General features: G+C 50.7%; 1 protein-coding gene across 1 annotated transcript in view; it reads left to right on the top strand.

Annotated features, from left to right (window-relative positions):
- Window positions 1-516: 516 nt before the first annotated feature.
- The window catches only part of GPSM1 (G protein signaling modulator 1), a 57,647-nt gene continuing 42,012 nt past the window's right edge, over window positions 517-16,151 (top strand). Inside the window, exons 1-4 of the mRNA XM_063144665.1 lie at window positions 517-583; window positions 13,206-13,427; window positions 14,161-14,296; window positions 15,579-15,721. Coding sequence (XP_063000735.1) covers window positions 13,207-13,427; window positions 14,161-14,296; window positions 15,579-15,721 — 500 coding nt within the window. The 5' untranslated portion in view covers window positions 517-583; window position 13,206. The remainder of the gene's footprint in view (window positions 584-13,205; window positions 13,428-14,160; window positions 14,297-15,578; window positions 15,722-16,151) is intronic.

Below are 16,151 nucleotides of genomic sequence, written 5' to 3' on the forward strand. Positions count from 1 at the left end.
GGGGGAGGATGAAGCGGAGTCCAGGACCCAAAGGAGTCGCTTGATTACAGTTCTCTCTCTCTCTCTCTGTCTGTCTCTCTCTCTCTCTCTCTTCTTTCAGAGATCTTTCTGCTGACTTTTTAGATTGAAGGAAATGGGGGCGGTGAGCGGGGTGGCGGAGAGTGGAAAGAAATGAAGAAAGAAAACCTCCAGCCCGATCCTTTCTGCGCGCTTGCCTGCCTCGCGAGGAAACCCTCCTGCGCCCAAAGTGAGTGTGTGTGTGTGTGTGTCGGGCGGGGGGGGGGCGGGAGTCTGCAGCCATCCAGCCTGCCCGTCGCTCCTCGCGGGGGGGGGGGGTGAGCGGGAGGGGCCGCTGACGTCAGCGCCGAGGGCGGGGCCGGAGTCGGCTCCGCATCCCCGTCCTCGCAGATGCCGCCGCCCCCGGCTGGAGGAGGAGGAGGAGGAGGAGGAGGAGGAGAGACGATCCCCCCCCCCGCACTCCCAAGTCCCGGGCTGCAGGCAAGGAGGGGGCGGCGATGTCTTTCCTGGGCCCCCAGGACCCTTTCCACTTCCAGGACTCGTCCAGCAAGAGGCTGCATTCCAGGTGCCCGGGGGGGGGGGGACGCCGGCGCGTTGTGTGTGTGGGGGGGGAAGCACAGCCCAGAAAGGGCAAAGTTTCTCCCGGAGGGGGCGGCCAGCCGCGATTGCAAACACACCGGGAGTGGGGAGGTGGGCGGAGGCGGCCGGGAAACGCGGGGGCACATGCCCCCCCCCGCCACATGGCACTCCTGCAGGTGTCCCTCCCTCTCGCAGACCCTTCCCTGGCGCCCACGACATCCTAAGACTACAACGCCCATCGTCCCCAACCCAGCGCCATCCAGATGGGCTGGACAGGTCCCCAGGCTCCCTCGGCATTCCTTTACCCAACCTAGCACCCGTGGGACATATTGGACTACAACTCCCATCATTCATCAGCATGCCTTTCCCCAATATTGTGCCCTCCAATGGCTCGGACTAGAAGCCCCATCATCCCTTGGCATGCCTCCCCCAACCTGGCACCCCGATACATCTTGTGTTACAACTCCCATCATCCTTCAGCATGCTTTCCCCAGCCTGGTGCCCTCCCAGGTGGCTTGGACTACAACTCACATCATTCCCCAGGCAGCATGGGCTTCGCAGCCTACCCCCAGCCTGGCACTGTCCGGATGGGTTGGGCTGCAACTCCCATTACCCCCTGGGGATGATGGAAGTTGTTATGCTACACACCTGCCAAGTGGGGGGGAGGTGGTGTCTTGGGGGGGGGGGCGTTGTGAGCAAGGCATGCCTGCCCAGCATGGGAAGACCGAGGCAGCCCATTCATTTCCTCTGCCCTTTGCATTCTCTTCCTTTAACATGCCGCTCCTCCCCAGGGACAGTTTTTGCAAGGAAGCCGTTCCGGGGTCAAGCTAGCCGAAGGATCCGGCGGGCCTCTCTCTTCTCCTCCCGGCCTGGTGATTCTCCGGAGGCAGACAGGACGGGAGGGAAGGTGACAACAGCAGGGACAGTTTAGCTTGGGGGGGGGGGAGGTGGCTGAAGGGAGACAGGACAGAGGTGGATAGAATGATGCCTGGTGTGGAGAAAGTGGAGGGGGGGGTCCCTCCCTCTCCCATAACACTAGAACCCAAAGGGGTCACATCCCATGAAACTGGTTGGTGGGAGATTCAGGACAGATCAAAAGAAGGACCTTTTCACACAGGATATCGTAAAACGATGGAATTTGTGACCACAAGATGTGGTGATGGCCACCAATGTGGACGGCTTTAAAAGGGGGTTGGATAAAACCCTGGAGGAGGGGAAGGCCAGCCGTGGCTACTAGCCCTGATGGCTCTGGGCTTCCTCCAGTAGCAGAGGCAGTAAGCCTGTGTGCACCACTTGCTGAGGAACATGGGTGGGAGGGTGCCGTTGGCCACTGTGGGAGTCGAGTGCTGGTCTAGATGGACCCTTGGTCGGATCCAGCATCAGGGCTCTTCTTCAGTCCTTCTGTCCTTTGCTGAGTGCCTTTGCCCAGCCTCCTCATGCCTGGAGTGAACATTTCTCTCATGTGACAGACCCACAAATACACTGAGGCGCTGCCGACTCCAAAAGGGGGAATCTAGCTGTCTACCCCAGGAGTAGAGCATCTCTGGCGCTCCAGTCTACACCGGCTTGGTGCTCCCCAGGCCTTTTGGACTACAACATCCATCATTCCTGACCGTTCACTGGCTAGGGCTGTTGGAGGCTGAAGCCCCAAAATTGTGTTAAATTGTGTCTGGAGGTTGCAGAGACCTGGTCTACGCTTGTTGACTCTTTAGTTTGGGGATGCTGGGGATTGAATCTCTGAGCATGATGCGCTCTCTGAACATGATGCTCCCGACAGCAGCAAGCGGCCGGACAAATGTGACTTGTGGTGGCAGGACGGCATGAGTCCTTCAGGTTGGAGAACAATTCTGTGTTGTCCTCCCGTTCACATTCTTGCCGATCAAGAGTCTACCGCCACAAAATCGGAAACACGTGCGCGCGCGTGTCTTTGCAAAAATGCTCGGGCTCAGACTCTGGCATGTCTCCAGGGCCAGAGATTTCTTTTGCGATGGCCCCGGGGCAAGGAACGCACGTAGTTTGGGTCTGATGAATTCTTCACCAATTTAGTGTGCGGAATGCATCACGGTCCTTGGAAATGCTCAGTGGCTCAACTGGACGCCATGACCATCCCCTGGCCTATGGGTCTTATTGTCCATCTGGCTATTCCTGCTGTGTTGCTTCCGGCAATCTGTCGCCCCTTCCAGGGCCCAGAGACCACGCTTGCAGCTGTCAAAACAGACGCTGGGGCGGTCTGTCCGAGTCCCCGGTATTTTGGATCTTTGGAAAGAAAGAAAAAAGTAGCGTCGAAGCTAAAATTAATGACCGCTCGGGGGCATTGCGGGCTACTGACGGGGGCCACTGTTGTCTACCGCCGGGCAAAGGGAATGGGTGAGAGCATTCTTGAATTGCAACCCACTACTTAGAGAGCGCCAAATTATAGGGTTTTGTTCGAGGTTTTGCTGCAACTGGAGTGACCTTGTGCTGACGCAGTTCCCAGCTTTGTCCTCGCTTGGTTTCATGTGATATTTGCTGGGGGAAGGGTTGGTTGGTTACATATCGCTGGTGTCCCTGGATGGGGCTTACCTGATTCTGGGCTTTTTCTGCTCTTAATTCGCCCCCTGCTCCCTTTGCAACTCCCTTTTTTAACAGAAAAATCAGCCCTTAGGACTTAGTGTTTTGCACGTCCCTGCGTTGGATTCCAGGGGGTGCCTTTGACGCCGTCGATTTCCATCCATTTCCATCGATTCCCGTGTGAGGACGGAAATGACGATTGTGTACATTTTTGTATATCTGCAAGCATTGTGGATATTGCAGGCGGAGCGTGGCGAAATTCATTTAAAAAACACACAAACCGTCTTAACCTTTACAAGAGGAGATGCCGAAACTCTTTCAGACCAAGGACTGAATCCAATTTCGATTCCAAAAATGTTCCAATGAATACCAAACTATTCATTTTTGAAAAACGGTCGCTTCTCGATGTTTTTTAGAAAGGCCGTACTCTGATTTTGTGCAATTCCCACATCCAGCCTTCTCCGTGAACAGGGAGGGTCCTTTTCCCATGGCGCTCCGTCCCTTCTACATCGCCTGCATATATAGCAGTTTGGGGAAGGGAGCGTGCGTGAGGCGGTGCGCAAATCTTACACGACGTAAAAGGAGAAGAGCGGAAGGAGACGACAAAGGCCCCCCACATAAGCCAAGGACAGAGAGAGCATTATGGCAAAGGGGGGATACGTGCGTCCTGTGAGTGTGGGAGCGTTCCTGGAAGCAGGCGTGACGAGGACAGCAGGGCAAGAAAGATGGCGTTTGTCTACTGTGGAAAGCCGGAATTCTGGGGAATTCTGGCTTATTGTGAAATGGACACAGCCGGGTTGCACCCACTGGAATCCTCCGACTAGCAGGGGAACCTCAGGTCCGAGGGGCCAGATCCGGCGCACCTGAGTTTCTATCGTGACTCTATACGAGTTTCCAGGATAGCCACGCACCCTCTTTTCCGCACCGGTCAATCATTGGCTGGTTTCCTTCCCCTAAAGCTTCATGACTGGCCGTAAGAAGAGCCGTAAGCTAAAATCTGCAGGTATTTTTTTTGGCTTTTGCAGCCTTTTGCCTTTGACCCCTGGCAGCTTTGAAATGGAATTGGGCCCTTCCGCCTGAAAGGGGCAAAACAACACCCTGCACCAGAGCGACTAACTCAACGAACCAGGAATCGAAAGCTGACCGTGTCGTCCCCCAGATTCTTGGCTGCTCCCAAACAAGTCTGGATATCTAAGCCAGGAACAAACCCTGGTTTGTGATCCTGCCTTGCAAAGAGAGCCAGTTTCGGCTGAACACGGTAACCATCCAGTTTCTGTTTAGTTTCACTCATGGATGTAGAATCCCGAGCAGGTGGGCCACGTTTGGCCTGCAGAGGCTCCACCCCCTCAGTTCTACAAGCCCCGCCCCTCCACATGCCCCCCTACTGGAGTAGGGGAGGAAGTGCAGGGGAGGAACTCCCGCTGTTATCTCCGACCCTAGATTGTAAATAACAGCAGGGATTCTCCTACGCATTGCTGCCCTTTCCATCATCATACAGCCCACTGAGGGCTTTGTGTTGGGGGTGGGGGTGTCTGGCCTGCCACCCAGTCTTGGTTCTGTAGCCTTGGTGGAGCAGTTCATGCTAGCAGGAGAAGCCTGGCTTCTTGTTGCGTGTGAATGCAGCCATGGCATCTATCAGAAGTAAGGAAAAGTTACAAGCTCTCATAGGAATTGCTTGCCTGGATCAGAGAAAAGGCCTGTCTAGTTCTGCCTTTCCTCGCCTGGTGCCCACCAGCTGTGCTGGGCCACAACCCCCATAATTTCCAACAGCCAGGCAGGCTGAACAGGAGCCGCTGCCGCCCAACGCATCTGGAAGGCCCTGGATCAGGGAAAGCTGATTTTGCATCTGATTGCCATTACAGTCCCAAATCCAAGCCAAGCGCTTCATGAGGAACAGGAGAGGCTCCCTCTATAATTACGCTGTGCAAAGTCCGACCACACGATATGTGGATGGATGTGAGCAGCCCGGACGCTGAGTTCCCAGCTAGATGAAAGGAGCCATTTCCTGGCAACCGGTTCCTGGCGTGGCCTGCGAGCGAGTCGGGATTGATGAAGCACCCGCCGGCCGGCCAAATCAAGCGCCGTCTCTCGCCTCCCGGCTTTTCTCTGACTGACGTTGCTGCGAGCGAAACGTGTCGGGTAAATACAGTTGCTGATTCTCCTCCGCACAGAGAAAACCGTGAGCAGATGGGTGCTACTGGGAGTTGCTGCCGCAGCCAGGCTTCACACGCACGCACAAACATCGGCTCGCCAAGAAGAAATATCTGGTTTCAGCACGGCAGGAAGAACATCAAAAATTGTACTCCTGGATCAGACCAAGGAGCAGCCCCGGGTCTCCAACGCAAACAACAAAGAGTCATGTGGCACACCTCCGAGACGAGTTTATGTATCATGGCATGCGCTTCTGTGGTCTGCACGGCGCTTCCCCAGATGCGTGAAGTGTTGATATCCTCAACTGGCAGCCATAGTTGACCTGGAATGTCGAACTTCTTTCAGGCTGATGTCCGAATTCCAGTTTGGAGAAGCTCTTAGAAGCCACATTCCAGTGGGAATGGGGGAGGAGAGAACTGGCAGGAATACCAAAATATACCCGCTTATTTCAGCTTAAAACTCTTAGTGCTAGTAACTCTAGCCTGCTTGCATTGGCTGCCTGTATGTTTCCGAGCCCAATTCAAAGTGCTGGTTCTAAGCTAAAAAACTGTACTCAGCTTGGGACCACCATACCTGCTGGAACGCCTCTCCTGACCTGATCGTGCCCGTACACTACACTCTGGGTGCCTACTCCGAGGGAGGCTCAGAAGGCAACAGCAAGGGAGAGGGCCTTTTCAGTGGTGGCCCCCCAATTTTGAAATGATCTCCCCAATGAGGCCTGCCTGATGGCTGCACTGCTATCTTTTCAGCACCAGGTCAAGACTTTTCTCTTTTCCCAGGCATTTAGCGGCATGCGATGAGTTTGGAATTGACCCTGGATTTGTTTTTACCGTTCGGTTAATTGCTCCAAGTTGTTTTTAGATGTATGTTGCCTCTGCGTGTAACTGTCTGTTGTGTGTTTTTATGGTTTTAATTTTTGTATAATGTTTTTAATGTTTGGCAAACTGCTCAGAGAGCTCCAGCTATGGGGTGGTATAGAAATATAATAAATAACAACAGACAATTATGCCTTAGGAGAGGCATTTCAACCTTTTAAGGTATGGGGAAGACCTGTGCGGAAGCCCTGGGTTAATTTCCGAGGTGCTCCCAATGGCAGGTTTGCTGAAGGGGGCAGGGCGAACCAGGCTCTTTTAGATGAAAGGTCTTCCTACCAGAAACTAACCCTTTCAGTGTTTTGGAAAGAAGGCAAAAATGGCTTAAAAGCCAGAAACCACCGAATGATCAGCAAATGGGAGAAAGGGAGGGAGGTTCAACCCCCCTGAACTATGAGGGTATTGGAGTTTGTACTTTTCTAAATGTAGTCATCTTCCCAACACCACAAGACTCTTAGCCAGTTGCGGCAGCACCAACAGACTCGGCTCCCCCATAGTCTCCAAGCGCAGCCACGGAAATTCCTCCGAGATGCTCACAAGCAGGCTTTTGTGTGGGCCGGGGTGTGTGTGTAGGAGACCTTCCCCTCCCTCCTGCCCTCCAGTTATTTTGGACTTCAACACCCATCATCCCCTGCCAGCACGGCCGATACTCAGGATTGCTGGGCGTTGCCGTCCAAAGCGCCTCTGCTCCCTCACACTCCCTCAAGCGCCTTTGCCTGTTGGGTAGAGGAGACGGCTGCACTTTCCGAGAGCGGTTTGGTGCCTGCATTCCTTCCAGCGGCCCGGCTTCTCTCCCTCCTGCCGTGGGGTGAGAGGCCAGGCGCTCTCCTTCCGGTTTGGGAGCAGCTTGGCAGCGTTCCTGAGTGAGGAAAAGGCTCCTTGTGTTCCGGAGAGCTGCTTCTTTTGTTGTCCCGCACAGTTCCCAAGGGAGCTGTTCATCTCTTGGAGAGGGACATAAGTCAGCGAGAGGCCTCACCACGGATGCCTTCTGCATCGCTTCCAGCTTTTTCTTCAAGGGCCGTATTGTCTCCTGCGACCTCAGGCCATCTTGCAAAGCGAGCACGCGCTCTGGCTGTAGTCCGTTGGAGAGCTGCAAAAAGACCTTTCCGCTTTCTTCAAATCTCTATGAGAAATTCAGCTCCTGGCCAGAGGGTTTTTTGTGTGTGTGTGTGTTTTCTTCCCACAACCCCTCCCGTTCCGGATAGTTTTTGAACAAAGTTTATTCAGATCACACCTCCTGGATCTGAGCGTAGCCTCGGACGTAGTCTGCCGTCCTCCACCCCATATTGCAGTTTGCGGAACGAAATATATCGCATTCGGGAAATGCGTGTTTGAGAAATCGACGTGGGGAAAAATGTCTTTTTGAAAAAATGCACACAGTGAGTGGGAGAACAATGCATTGGAGAAATGAACACGAAAAGACAAAAGCACAAAGCAAGCTTGCATTTTGATATCTCAGTGCCCTGATGTGATGAGCAGGTGCCACCAAGGAACAGCGTTTGGAAGAGAAAAGCCCCAAATTGCAAATGTGGAGACCAAATGGAGGCAAACGCAGCATTGGGCAGCTCAGGGCCAGATCCAGATTCTTTCAAAAAGCCCATCACAGGTGTGATGAGTCATCATTTGGCTCTGAGCTTTGGCGCATTAATTTTACATGTGTGCATTTTGTCTCTCGAGCCATGCGATGGCTTTGCAAACGGGCTCATTTACTCCTGAACAGCAATTCTTTAACTCCCCAGAAATTAACTTGGAGGCTTTGTTGTGCTGGTTCTGAAAACGCTGATTTGGGGCTGTGGTTGGATGGAGAATGTCTGTGGCTGTTTTCTAAACTACCTGACGTATCAGCCTGCAACTTCCAACATCCCCATTGACCACTGGCTGGGAGGAATGGGATTCCCCATGGCCACCATGCTGGCTGGCTGGGAATAATGGGTGAAGAATCTTTCTACTGCCATCAAACAACGTTTGTTTAAGTCAAAGGTGGAGAACCTCATCCTGGATTCCAAATCCCAGCCATCTGCACAATCTCCAACAGCCTTCCTCAACCTGGGGCGCTCCAGATGTGTTGGACTGCATCTCCCAGAATGCCCCAGCCAGCTGGCTGGGGCATTCTGGGAGTTGTAGTCCAACACATCTGGAGCGCCCCAGGTTGAGGAAGGCTGCTTTAAGACGATTCATTGACACTCTCGATGGGTCAGTCGATATCCAGGATCCCGTGATTTTGCTCAATATGTAATAAAATACAAACGCTTGTTTCAAACGCTGCACCAAAGGTACTTACAGTAACACCTTGTAAGAGGTTGTCGCTGCAGTTCTGCGTTCTGTTTTATGCTGCTGTTGGCCGTTTTTCGGAAGGTTTGCTGCCGTTGCTGTTTTCGTTCGTTTTATTGTTTTTACTGTTTTTATTACTGCATTGGTTTGTTATTCTGTGAGTTTTACTGTCGGGAGGGTACTTGCCCTGAAAGGCGGCCAAGAAATATTTTTAAATAAATAAAATCTAATAAGATCGAAAGGCTAACTGTAGATAAGAGTATAACGTGAGAAATGCAGGAGGCGCAGAGAATTTGGAGAGCGTTATTTATGTATCTTTTGGTCTTGAGAAGAAACGTAAATCGAAAGGGCGAATTCATCCCCTCGCTGTGAAGGGCAGGGGAGGAGGGGTTGCAGGGTTTTAAAGCTCTTTGGTATAGAATGATGGGAGTGGTTGTCCAACAAATACGGAGGTCACCAGGGTAGGGTGATGTGCTCAAGTTTGCCTCCTGGGTCACATATATGCCAGATGGTGTTCAAAGCAACTGTTTCCTTTCCAGGCGACCTTGACAAACCTCCCTCCCCCCCAAAAAAAAACCACACCCCCACCCCGATCCCCACTGCCTTCCCTGTAGCGGTTGCGTAATTGATTAATTGCTTGTCATGCGCCTCTTTTGTTACTCGCCGGCAATTGTGTGCTTGCTCGAAGCGTCAGCTTGTTGAGGTTAATTGATTTGCAGGCGTGAACACGATACCCAGTGAACTGCAACCACTTTTCCCTGCCGTTGGTTTGAGTTGGATTCTTTACTTTTACTCAACGGAGTATCCTCCCCCCACCCCGCTGCTCAAACATGAGCTTTCGGGGCAGCCCGCGATAAAAAAAACAATGAAGCGATAACATTCCTTTGCGACTGAACGCTATAAAAAGTGGCGAAAACAGCAGCAATTTTTCAGCAAAAGCGCAGAAAAGACGAAAAGGCCACAGTGAATAAGAAGTGGTTGTTCCCAGTATGGGCAGGATAAAAGAGAGAGGGTTGGACACTTGAGGTGCCACTACAGAAAAGGCCCTTTTCCCTTCAGGATATTGGGGACAACACTCAGAAGAGGACCACAGAAGAAATGGTCTTAGAATTCGGGCAGGTACGTGCAGGAGTAGGGAGTGCGTCAGCTATCCATGACCCAGTGGTGGTCAGGGATGGAGGCAAATGGAGCAGGCGACAAAAAACATAGAATCATAAAGTTGGAAGGGGCCTCTAAGGCCATTTAGTCCAACTCCCTGCTCAATGCAGGAATCCACCCTAAAGCATCCCTGACAGATGGTTGTCCAGCTGCCTCTTGAAGGCCTCTAGGGTGGGAGAGCCCACAACCTCCCTAGGAAACAGCATAGTTTACCATACTGCCAGCAACTCAGCTTTAGGAATGGCGTTTTGATTTTTTAGAATGGGACAGGGGGAACAGCGCAATACCTGGGAAACAGCAAATGATCAACCATCAGTGCATTGCAGTAGACTTATCTGGAGGTGACCAGAATAGACGAGGTCAGTGAAGAGATAGATAATGAGCACGATTTGTGTGCAAAGGATTAAACTGGCAATAGAGGGTGTGCGTGAGGGTATAGATATGTATATACAGGAGCTTTTAAAGTAGTGATTTACTGTTTAACATCTTAACTCTGTAAATAATACATATTTCTGTGTTTTATAAACACAGCTCATGGCTACAAAGGGATAAACTAATAGAGGGAATAATATAGGTCAGAATAAAAGCCAGTGTGTCCTCACATCACATGAAGTAAAGGTGTTGGATGTAAGGTCAACTGCCCTGGGGGCAGTTACAGTGGGTGGTGGAAGGCGTTGTCTGCTATAGGAAAGGCTTTATTGAAAAAGTATACTCGCTGAGAATGCCTTGGACTGCAAGAAGATCAAACCAGTCCATACTCCAGGAAATAAAGCCAGACTGCTCACTTGAAGGAATGGTATTAAAGGCAAAACTGAAGTACTTTGGCCACATAATGAGAAGACAGGACACCCTGGAGAAGAGGCTGATGCTAGGGAAAGTGGGAGGCAAAAGGAAGAGGGGCCGACCAAGGGCAAGATGGAGGGAGGATATTCTGGAGGTGACGGACTCGACTTTGGGGGAGCTAGGGGTGGCGACGGCCGACAGAAAGCTCTGGCGTGGGCTGGTCCAGGAAGTCACGAAGAGTCGGAAGCGACTGAACGAATAAACAACAAAAACTCACTAGTAATTAGGCAGGAACACCACCGGGGGAAGCAGGACCCCTTCCAACATCGATGTAGATTTTTTTCTGCTATCATTATTTTTATATACATAAAAAGAAGAGCATGAATGCCCTCTTCAAGTAGCAAACGAGCACTGATGGTAATTTTGTGCATCGGAGATTCAGAGAAACAGATTTTTAATTAAAGACTGCACGCATCGAGGAAACTGTAGCGTTGTGCCAGGCTCAGTGGTAACCGTGGCAACGTCGGCCAAGCGCTCGCAACGACAGCGTGCAAACCTGCGTATGCGCGGATGTGAAGTTCGCTTCTTCGGTCAGCCTTGCCCATCGTGGAGGCCTCCAGATGTTTGGGGCTGCAAACTCTCGTTATTCTCAGCCGGTATGGCCAATGGCTCCTGGTCATGATGGCAATACATTACATCCGGTATCGGTAACCACTGTATACCAGTTGCCGGGGAACATGGGCAGGATAGTGCTGTTGTGCTGATGTTCCACTTGTAGCATTTCCAGAGGCCGTGATGTGACTGGAATGCTGGACTGGACGGGCCTTTGATCCACACAAGAACATCAGAAGAGCCATGCTGGCTCCGACCGAAGGTCCAACCAGCTGTCCCAAAGGAGAACCCACAAGCAGAACATGAGCACATCAGCACACTCTTGCTCCTTTTCCACAGCAGCTGGTGGACAAAGGCATCGTTCCTCTGATATGGGAGGCAGCCCATGGCCATCAGGACTAGCAGCCATTGATAGCCTCACCCTCCATGACTGTGTCAGCTTCATGGGATAATGGCCCCTTTGGGTTCCAGTATTATAGGAGAGGGAGAAAAATGTCTCTTTATCCACGTTCTCCACACCATGCATGGTGGTATCTGAACCAGTTAACAACTGATCCAGCCCGTCTCCTCTTATGTCAGGGTTGGGTAACTTGTGATGTCCAGATGTTTTGGCCTAGAACTCCCCAACACCCCACACCACTGGCTATGCCAGCTAGGGCTGACGGGTGTTGCAAGGGAAACATCTGGAAGGCTAGAAGTTGCCCAAGCACTGACTTAAGTTCTTAACCTTCTGTATTCTTTGGCACATATTCTTATGCCCCACATCTGTGTCTAGTGGCTGTGTTTTTTGTTCATTTTTACTGTAGAGTAGCTGCAGGGGCCCCAATCCAGCTCTTAAAAGTCCACCTACCCTCACTACTCCATCTGAATCACACACCCTGCTCCTCCTCTAGAGTAAAAATGGAGAGAAAAGATAAGGCTGCTAGACACAGATGGAATATAATTTCTGTTCAGGGCCTTATTCCTCATCTCTTCTGAGTTGCCTGTTATGGCATGATTGTGTTTTATTGAACTTTAATGCAATAATGGGGCAATCCTGTGCATGTTTAAATGGGGGGGGAAGTCCTGCAACTGACTCCCAACATTACCCAGCCAGCCAGTAAATTAGTGATTTAAATGTTACGATTTTAACAGCGTTTATAGTAATTTATTGCAATCAATTAGTAATTTTAGTGTTATGGTTTGAACGGGGTTCGTGCTGTATGACTTTTGCATGAGTTGTTGGCTGCCTTAAGGTCCCTTGAGAGGAAGGGCGGGATAGAAACAGAAATAAATAAATATTCTATTCAGTGTGTGTATGAGAGAGAGAGAGAGAGAGAGATGGGAGTAGACAGAGAGCTCAAGGCTCTCAAATATAAAGAATGCCCATGAGAGGAAAATGGGCGGCAGAAGCGTTGAAACTGCAAGTCCGCTTGGGAGCATGTTTGCAGGCCTCGCCTGGACGGTGTGGTTGCTCGGCAACCATGTTCGCCAGAGACGGCGGCCTGCGGCACTTGCTTGAATCCAAAGTGTCCGAGGCTCTCAATTTGTGCCAGATGGATGAATTTTCTCTGGCTGACCTTCAAGGATAACATTGGCTGCTTCTCTCATGGGCAAGATGGAGCAGTAGGCCTGAGAGATGGCAGGACTGATGGGTTCACCCCACCCCACCCCAGCAAGGAGTACTCCGGAGTTTATGCTCATGCAGTAATGTTTCATGCGCAGGAACTTTGGGGAACTCTATTTCAACATTCATTTGGTGGTCCCATGTGCAGGGCTGTGGTTCCTTTGGCCTGTAGACCAAATCCTGGCCTCCTGTGGTCTCACTCTGGCCCTCTAGGGTTCTTCAGACAGCCACGTTCCATCCTGGAGTTCTTTAGTGTGAAAGGAATCCTGGGTTGTTGTGGGAGAGACAACCTAGAGTTAGAACCTATGGTTTAGCCCAGTTTGCAGGAACGAGCACTCACGCTTGGTCCTGTTTCATTCATAACAACCCAAGTTTTTTATAGTAAAAGAACAACAATCCTGGTTTGTTGTGATGTGCGCACCTGGTCCATGGCTTAGCGTTACGTGCAAGCCAGGCCATTGAAACCTACTCCCATGCTAATTTTAGCATGCCCGAAGAGCTGTATGCATAAATGTTCCACCCCATCCCACTGATCTCACCTCTGCCATGGGATTTTTAGGTGACAAACAATAAAGAAGATCTTTTTTATCCATTTTCCCATGTAGGATGGAGGCATCTTGCTTGGAATTAGCCCTGGAAGGAGAGCGTTCGTGCAAAGCCGGAGACTTCACCGCTGGAGTTTCTTTCTTCGAAGCCGCCGTACAGGTGGGGACGGAAGATCTGAAGACGCTGAGTGCCATCTATAGCCAACTGGGCAATGCCTACTTCTACTTGAAAGAGTATTCCAAAGCTCTGGAATACCACAAGCATGATCTCACTTTAGCCAGGTGAGTTCCGTAGGTTCAGTGCTATGTTTCTCATAGGAGGGGTGAGTTTGCTATCTCGTCTTCTACAGCCTGATGCCAAGCCCTGGCTGTAGCAACTGTAGTCCACCTCCAGGTTTTGGAGGGGCCTTGGCCCCCTCCATGGGCCCCTCCCTCAGTGAGCCTACCTTCTTATCACCATTGTCACCACCAGTTGCAATTGCTCCTCTTCCTTGCAGTGGGGAAGAGGAGAAGCAACTCCTGAGGGCTCTTGTCAATTGGCCCTTGGGCCAACGACAGGTACCCAACCATGCCTACCTTTTACGCTGGCCCTGACCGGTTTCATTGTGCACCCTCAAGGGGCCCCTCCCTCAGTGACTCTACCTTTTCATTGCCATGGTCACCACCTGCAATTGCACCTCAACCTCGTTCCCATCCTTGCTTCCACTTGCTTGCTTGAGAGCCAGGGAGCATGGTGGCCATTGACATCTGCTCCTCCTCCTCCTTCTCACCAACCCCATTGCCTGGACAGAGCGAGAGGCAAGTGGACAAGCAGGCTTCAATGGGGAAGAGGAGGAGCAGATATGGGCCCCCGCGAAGTGCCAGTCCTTGACGTGGTCCCTGGACAAGGGGGATATTTGTCAAATGTGTTGCCTGGATGGCTGGTCATAACGATCAGTGTTGTTACATCGGTGAGGGGAACCTTGTGGCTGCGCTCCTGGGAGAAAACTGCTGTGTCATCCAATTCTCTCCACAGAACCATCGGGGACCGCATCGGAGAAGCCAAAGCCAGCGGTAATCTCGGCAACACGCTGAAAATCCTTGGCCAGTTTGACGAAGCCGTTGTCTGTTGCCAGAGGCACTTGGACATTTCACAGGAGCAAGGAGACAAGGTACAGGAAAGCCAGCCTCTTCTTTCGGAAATGCCCTGGTACCTAAGCGAGGAAAACGTGGTGGGGTACAGTGAACTGAAAACTTGCCCTTCTTGTAGAGAAGACTGGGTGGGCGCCTCAATATTGTGCTTGGAGCAGAGTATTTAGGCAAGGGAAGCTTCAGATGAATTGGTTGGTTGGATGGGATATATGTAGATATATTGTCTCTCATCTGACAGGATTGGTCTTAGTCCTAAGATCCCAATTGCATTCATTAAATCCACTCTTATTTTACTCCTGGCCACCAAAAGGTCAGCAGAACAAATTAGAATGGACTATTTAAAGTAGAAAACAGTTGCAGAACGTCTTTCAGCCCGAGGTCTTGGGGGTGGAGCTGAAGATAAAAGGGGTGTGTCTAAAGGCAAAATGGGTGGGGCTAAATTAAGAATGCCAGCCTATTTTAGCTTAAAGCTCTTACCGCCCATAACTAAACCTTAGGAGAGGCATCGCAAAAGTAAGAAGAGGTATAGCAAAAACGAACGAATTTGATGAAATTTGGAAACAGTTCCTAATATTTGTGTTCTCTAAGGGAAGTGGGAAACCACCAGCAGAAGAGGCATTAAGATTTTGGAAACAGGAATGATCCCGAATGGAAGGGGGAGCACTTGTTGGATTATGATGGATTATGTTGGATTATGTTATGGATAAAGTATTATATGTTAACATTTATATATTCAAGTAATCTGTTATGTATCTGATTTTTTTTTCTATGTATGGTATGTTAAACTGTTATATTTGTTTTTATTTAGTAGTCTAATAAAAAAAAATTAAAAAGGAGAGGCATCGCAACCTTTTGGAATGGGGGGAAATGCACAGAAGTCAGGAAAGTACCACGCGATCAGTGGATGGGGGAAAGCGGTCAGGGCCCGGGAAACGGGGGCGTAGCTGCCTGGGAAACGTGACCCTCCAAATAGGGAAAAGTTGGGGGAAAGTACTCCTGTATGGAAAGAAAGACTGAACGTTACACTCCTGGATGTATGAGGCCTCCCCAGATTGGTCTTCTTCTGCTTCCAGAAGGTGTGTAGGCTCAGGCTTTGGAGGGTCCCCATAGGAAGGAAATTCCACATTTAAGAAGCCGCCACGAGGAGCTATCTGCTTATGGGAGTTGTAGTCCAACAGAGCTGGAGTGCACCAGGTTGGGGAAGGCTGGGATCAATAGAAAGATAGGAATATGGTGTCTGGCCCTTACAACGAGTGCAGAAATGAAATGGAACTAAATGGAAAATCCCTTTTCCCCACCAAGGTAGGGGAGGCGAGGGCACTGTACAACATCGGCAATGTTTATCATGCAAAAGGCAAGCAGCTGTCTTGGAGTTTACCACAGGAGCGAGGGCAGCTGCCTCCGGAGGTTCGGGAGACATTGGAAAAAGCATCGGAATTTTATGAGTGAGTACCGATCCCTTTTCACGGATGTGAGCAACTGGAAATCCTATTGGGAATCCCTGTGAGCCGGCTCACTAGCCACGTGTCCGCGATCCATCTCAGGATGTCTGAAAATTTAGTTTTTGATCACAAAACATACAGACATGCCCCATTCGAAGCCCCGAATGCGAGCCGCAATTGCTTGCAAAATTATTTTATTTATTTTTTATTTGTGGGATTTAAATACGGGTGGGTATCGTAAAATCTCTCAGTGGTTCACAATATTAAATTGCCTGACGTGGGATCACTTTCGATCTGTGCAACTTTCCCAGTTCTTTTTGACGCAAATTTCTGAATTTTAGCAAATTTCTCCTGTAGACTGAATCAGCGCCACTTTAGTCTATGGAGATGGTGCAAGCTGGGGAATCTGGGCAAATTCCACATTCGATCGCTG

Source organism: Elgaria multicarinata, chromosome 19 (assembly GCF_023053635.1).
Source record: "Elgaria multicarinata webbii isolate HBS135686 ecotype San Diego chromosome 19, rElgMul1.1.pri, whole genome shotgun sequence".
NCBI lineage: Eukaryota > Metazoa > Chordata > Lepidosauria > Squamata > Anguidae > Elgaria > Elgaria multicarinata.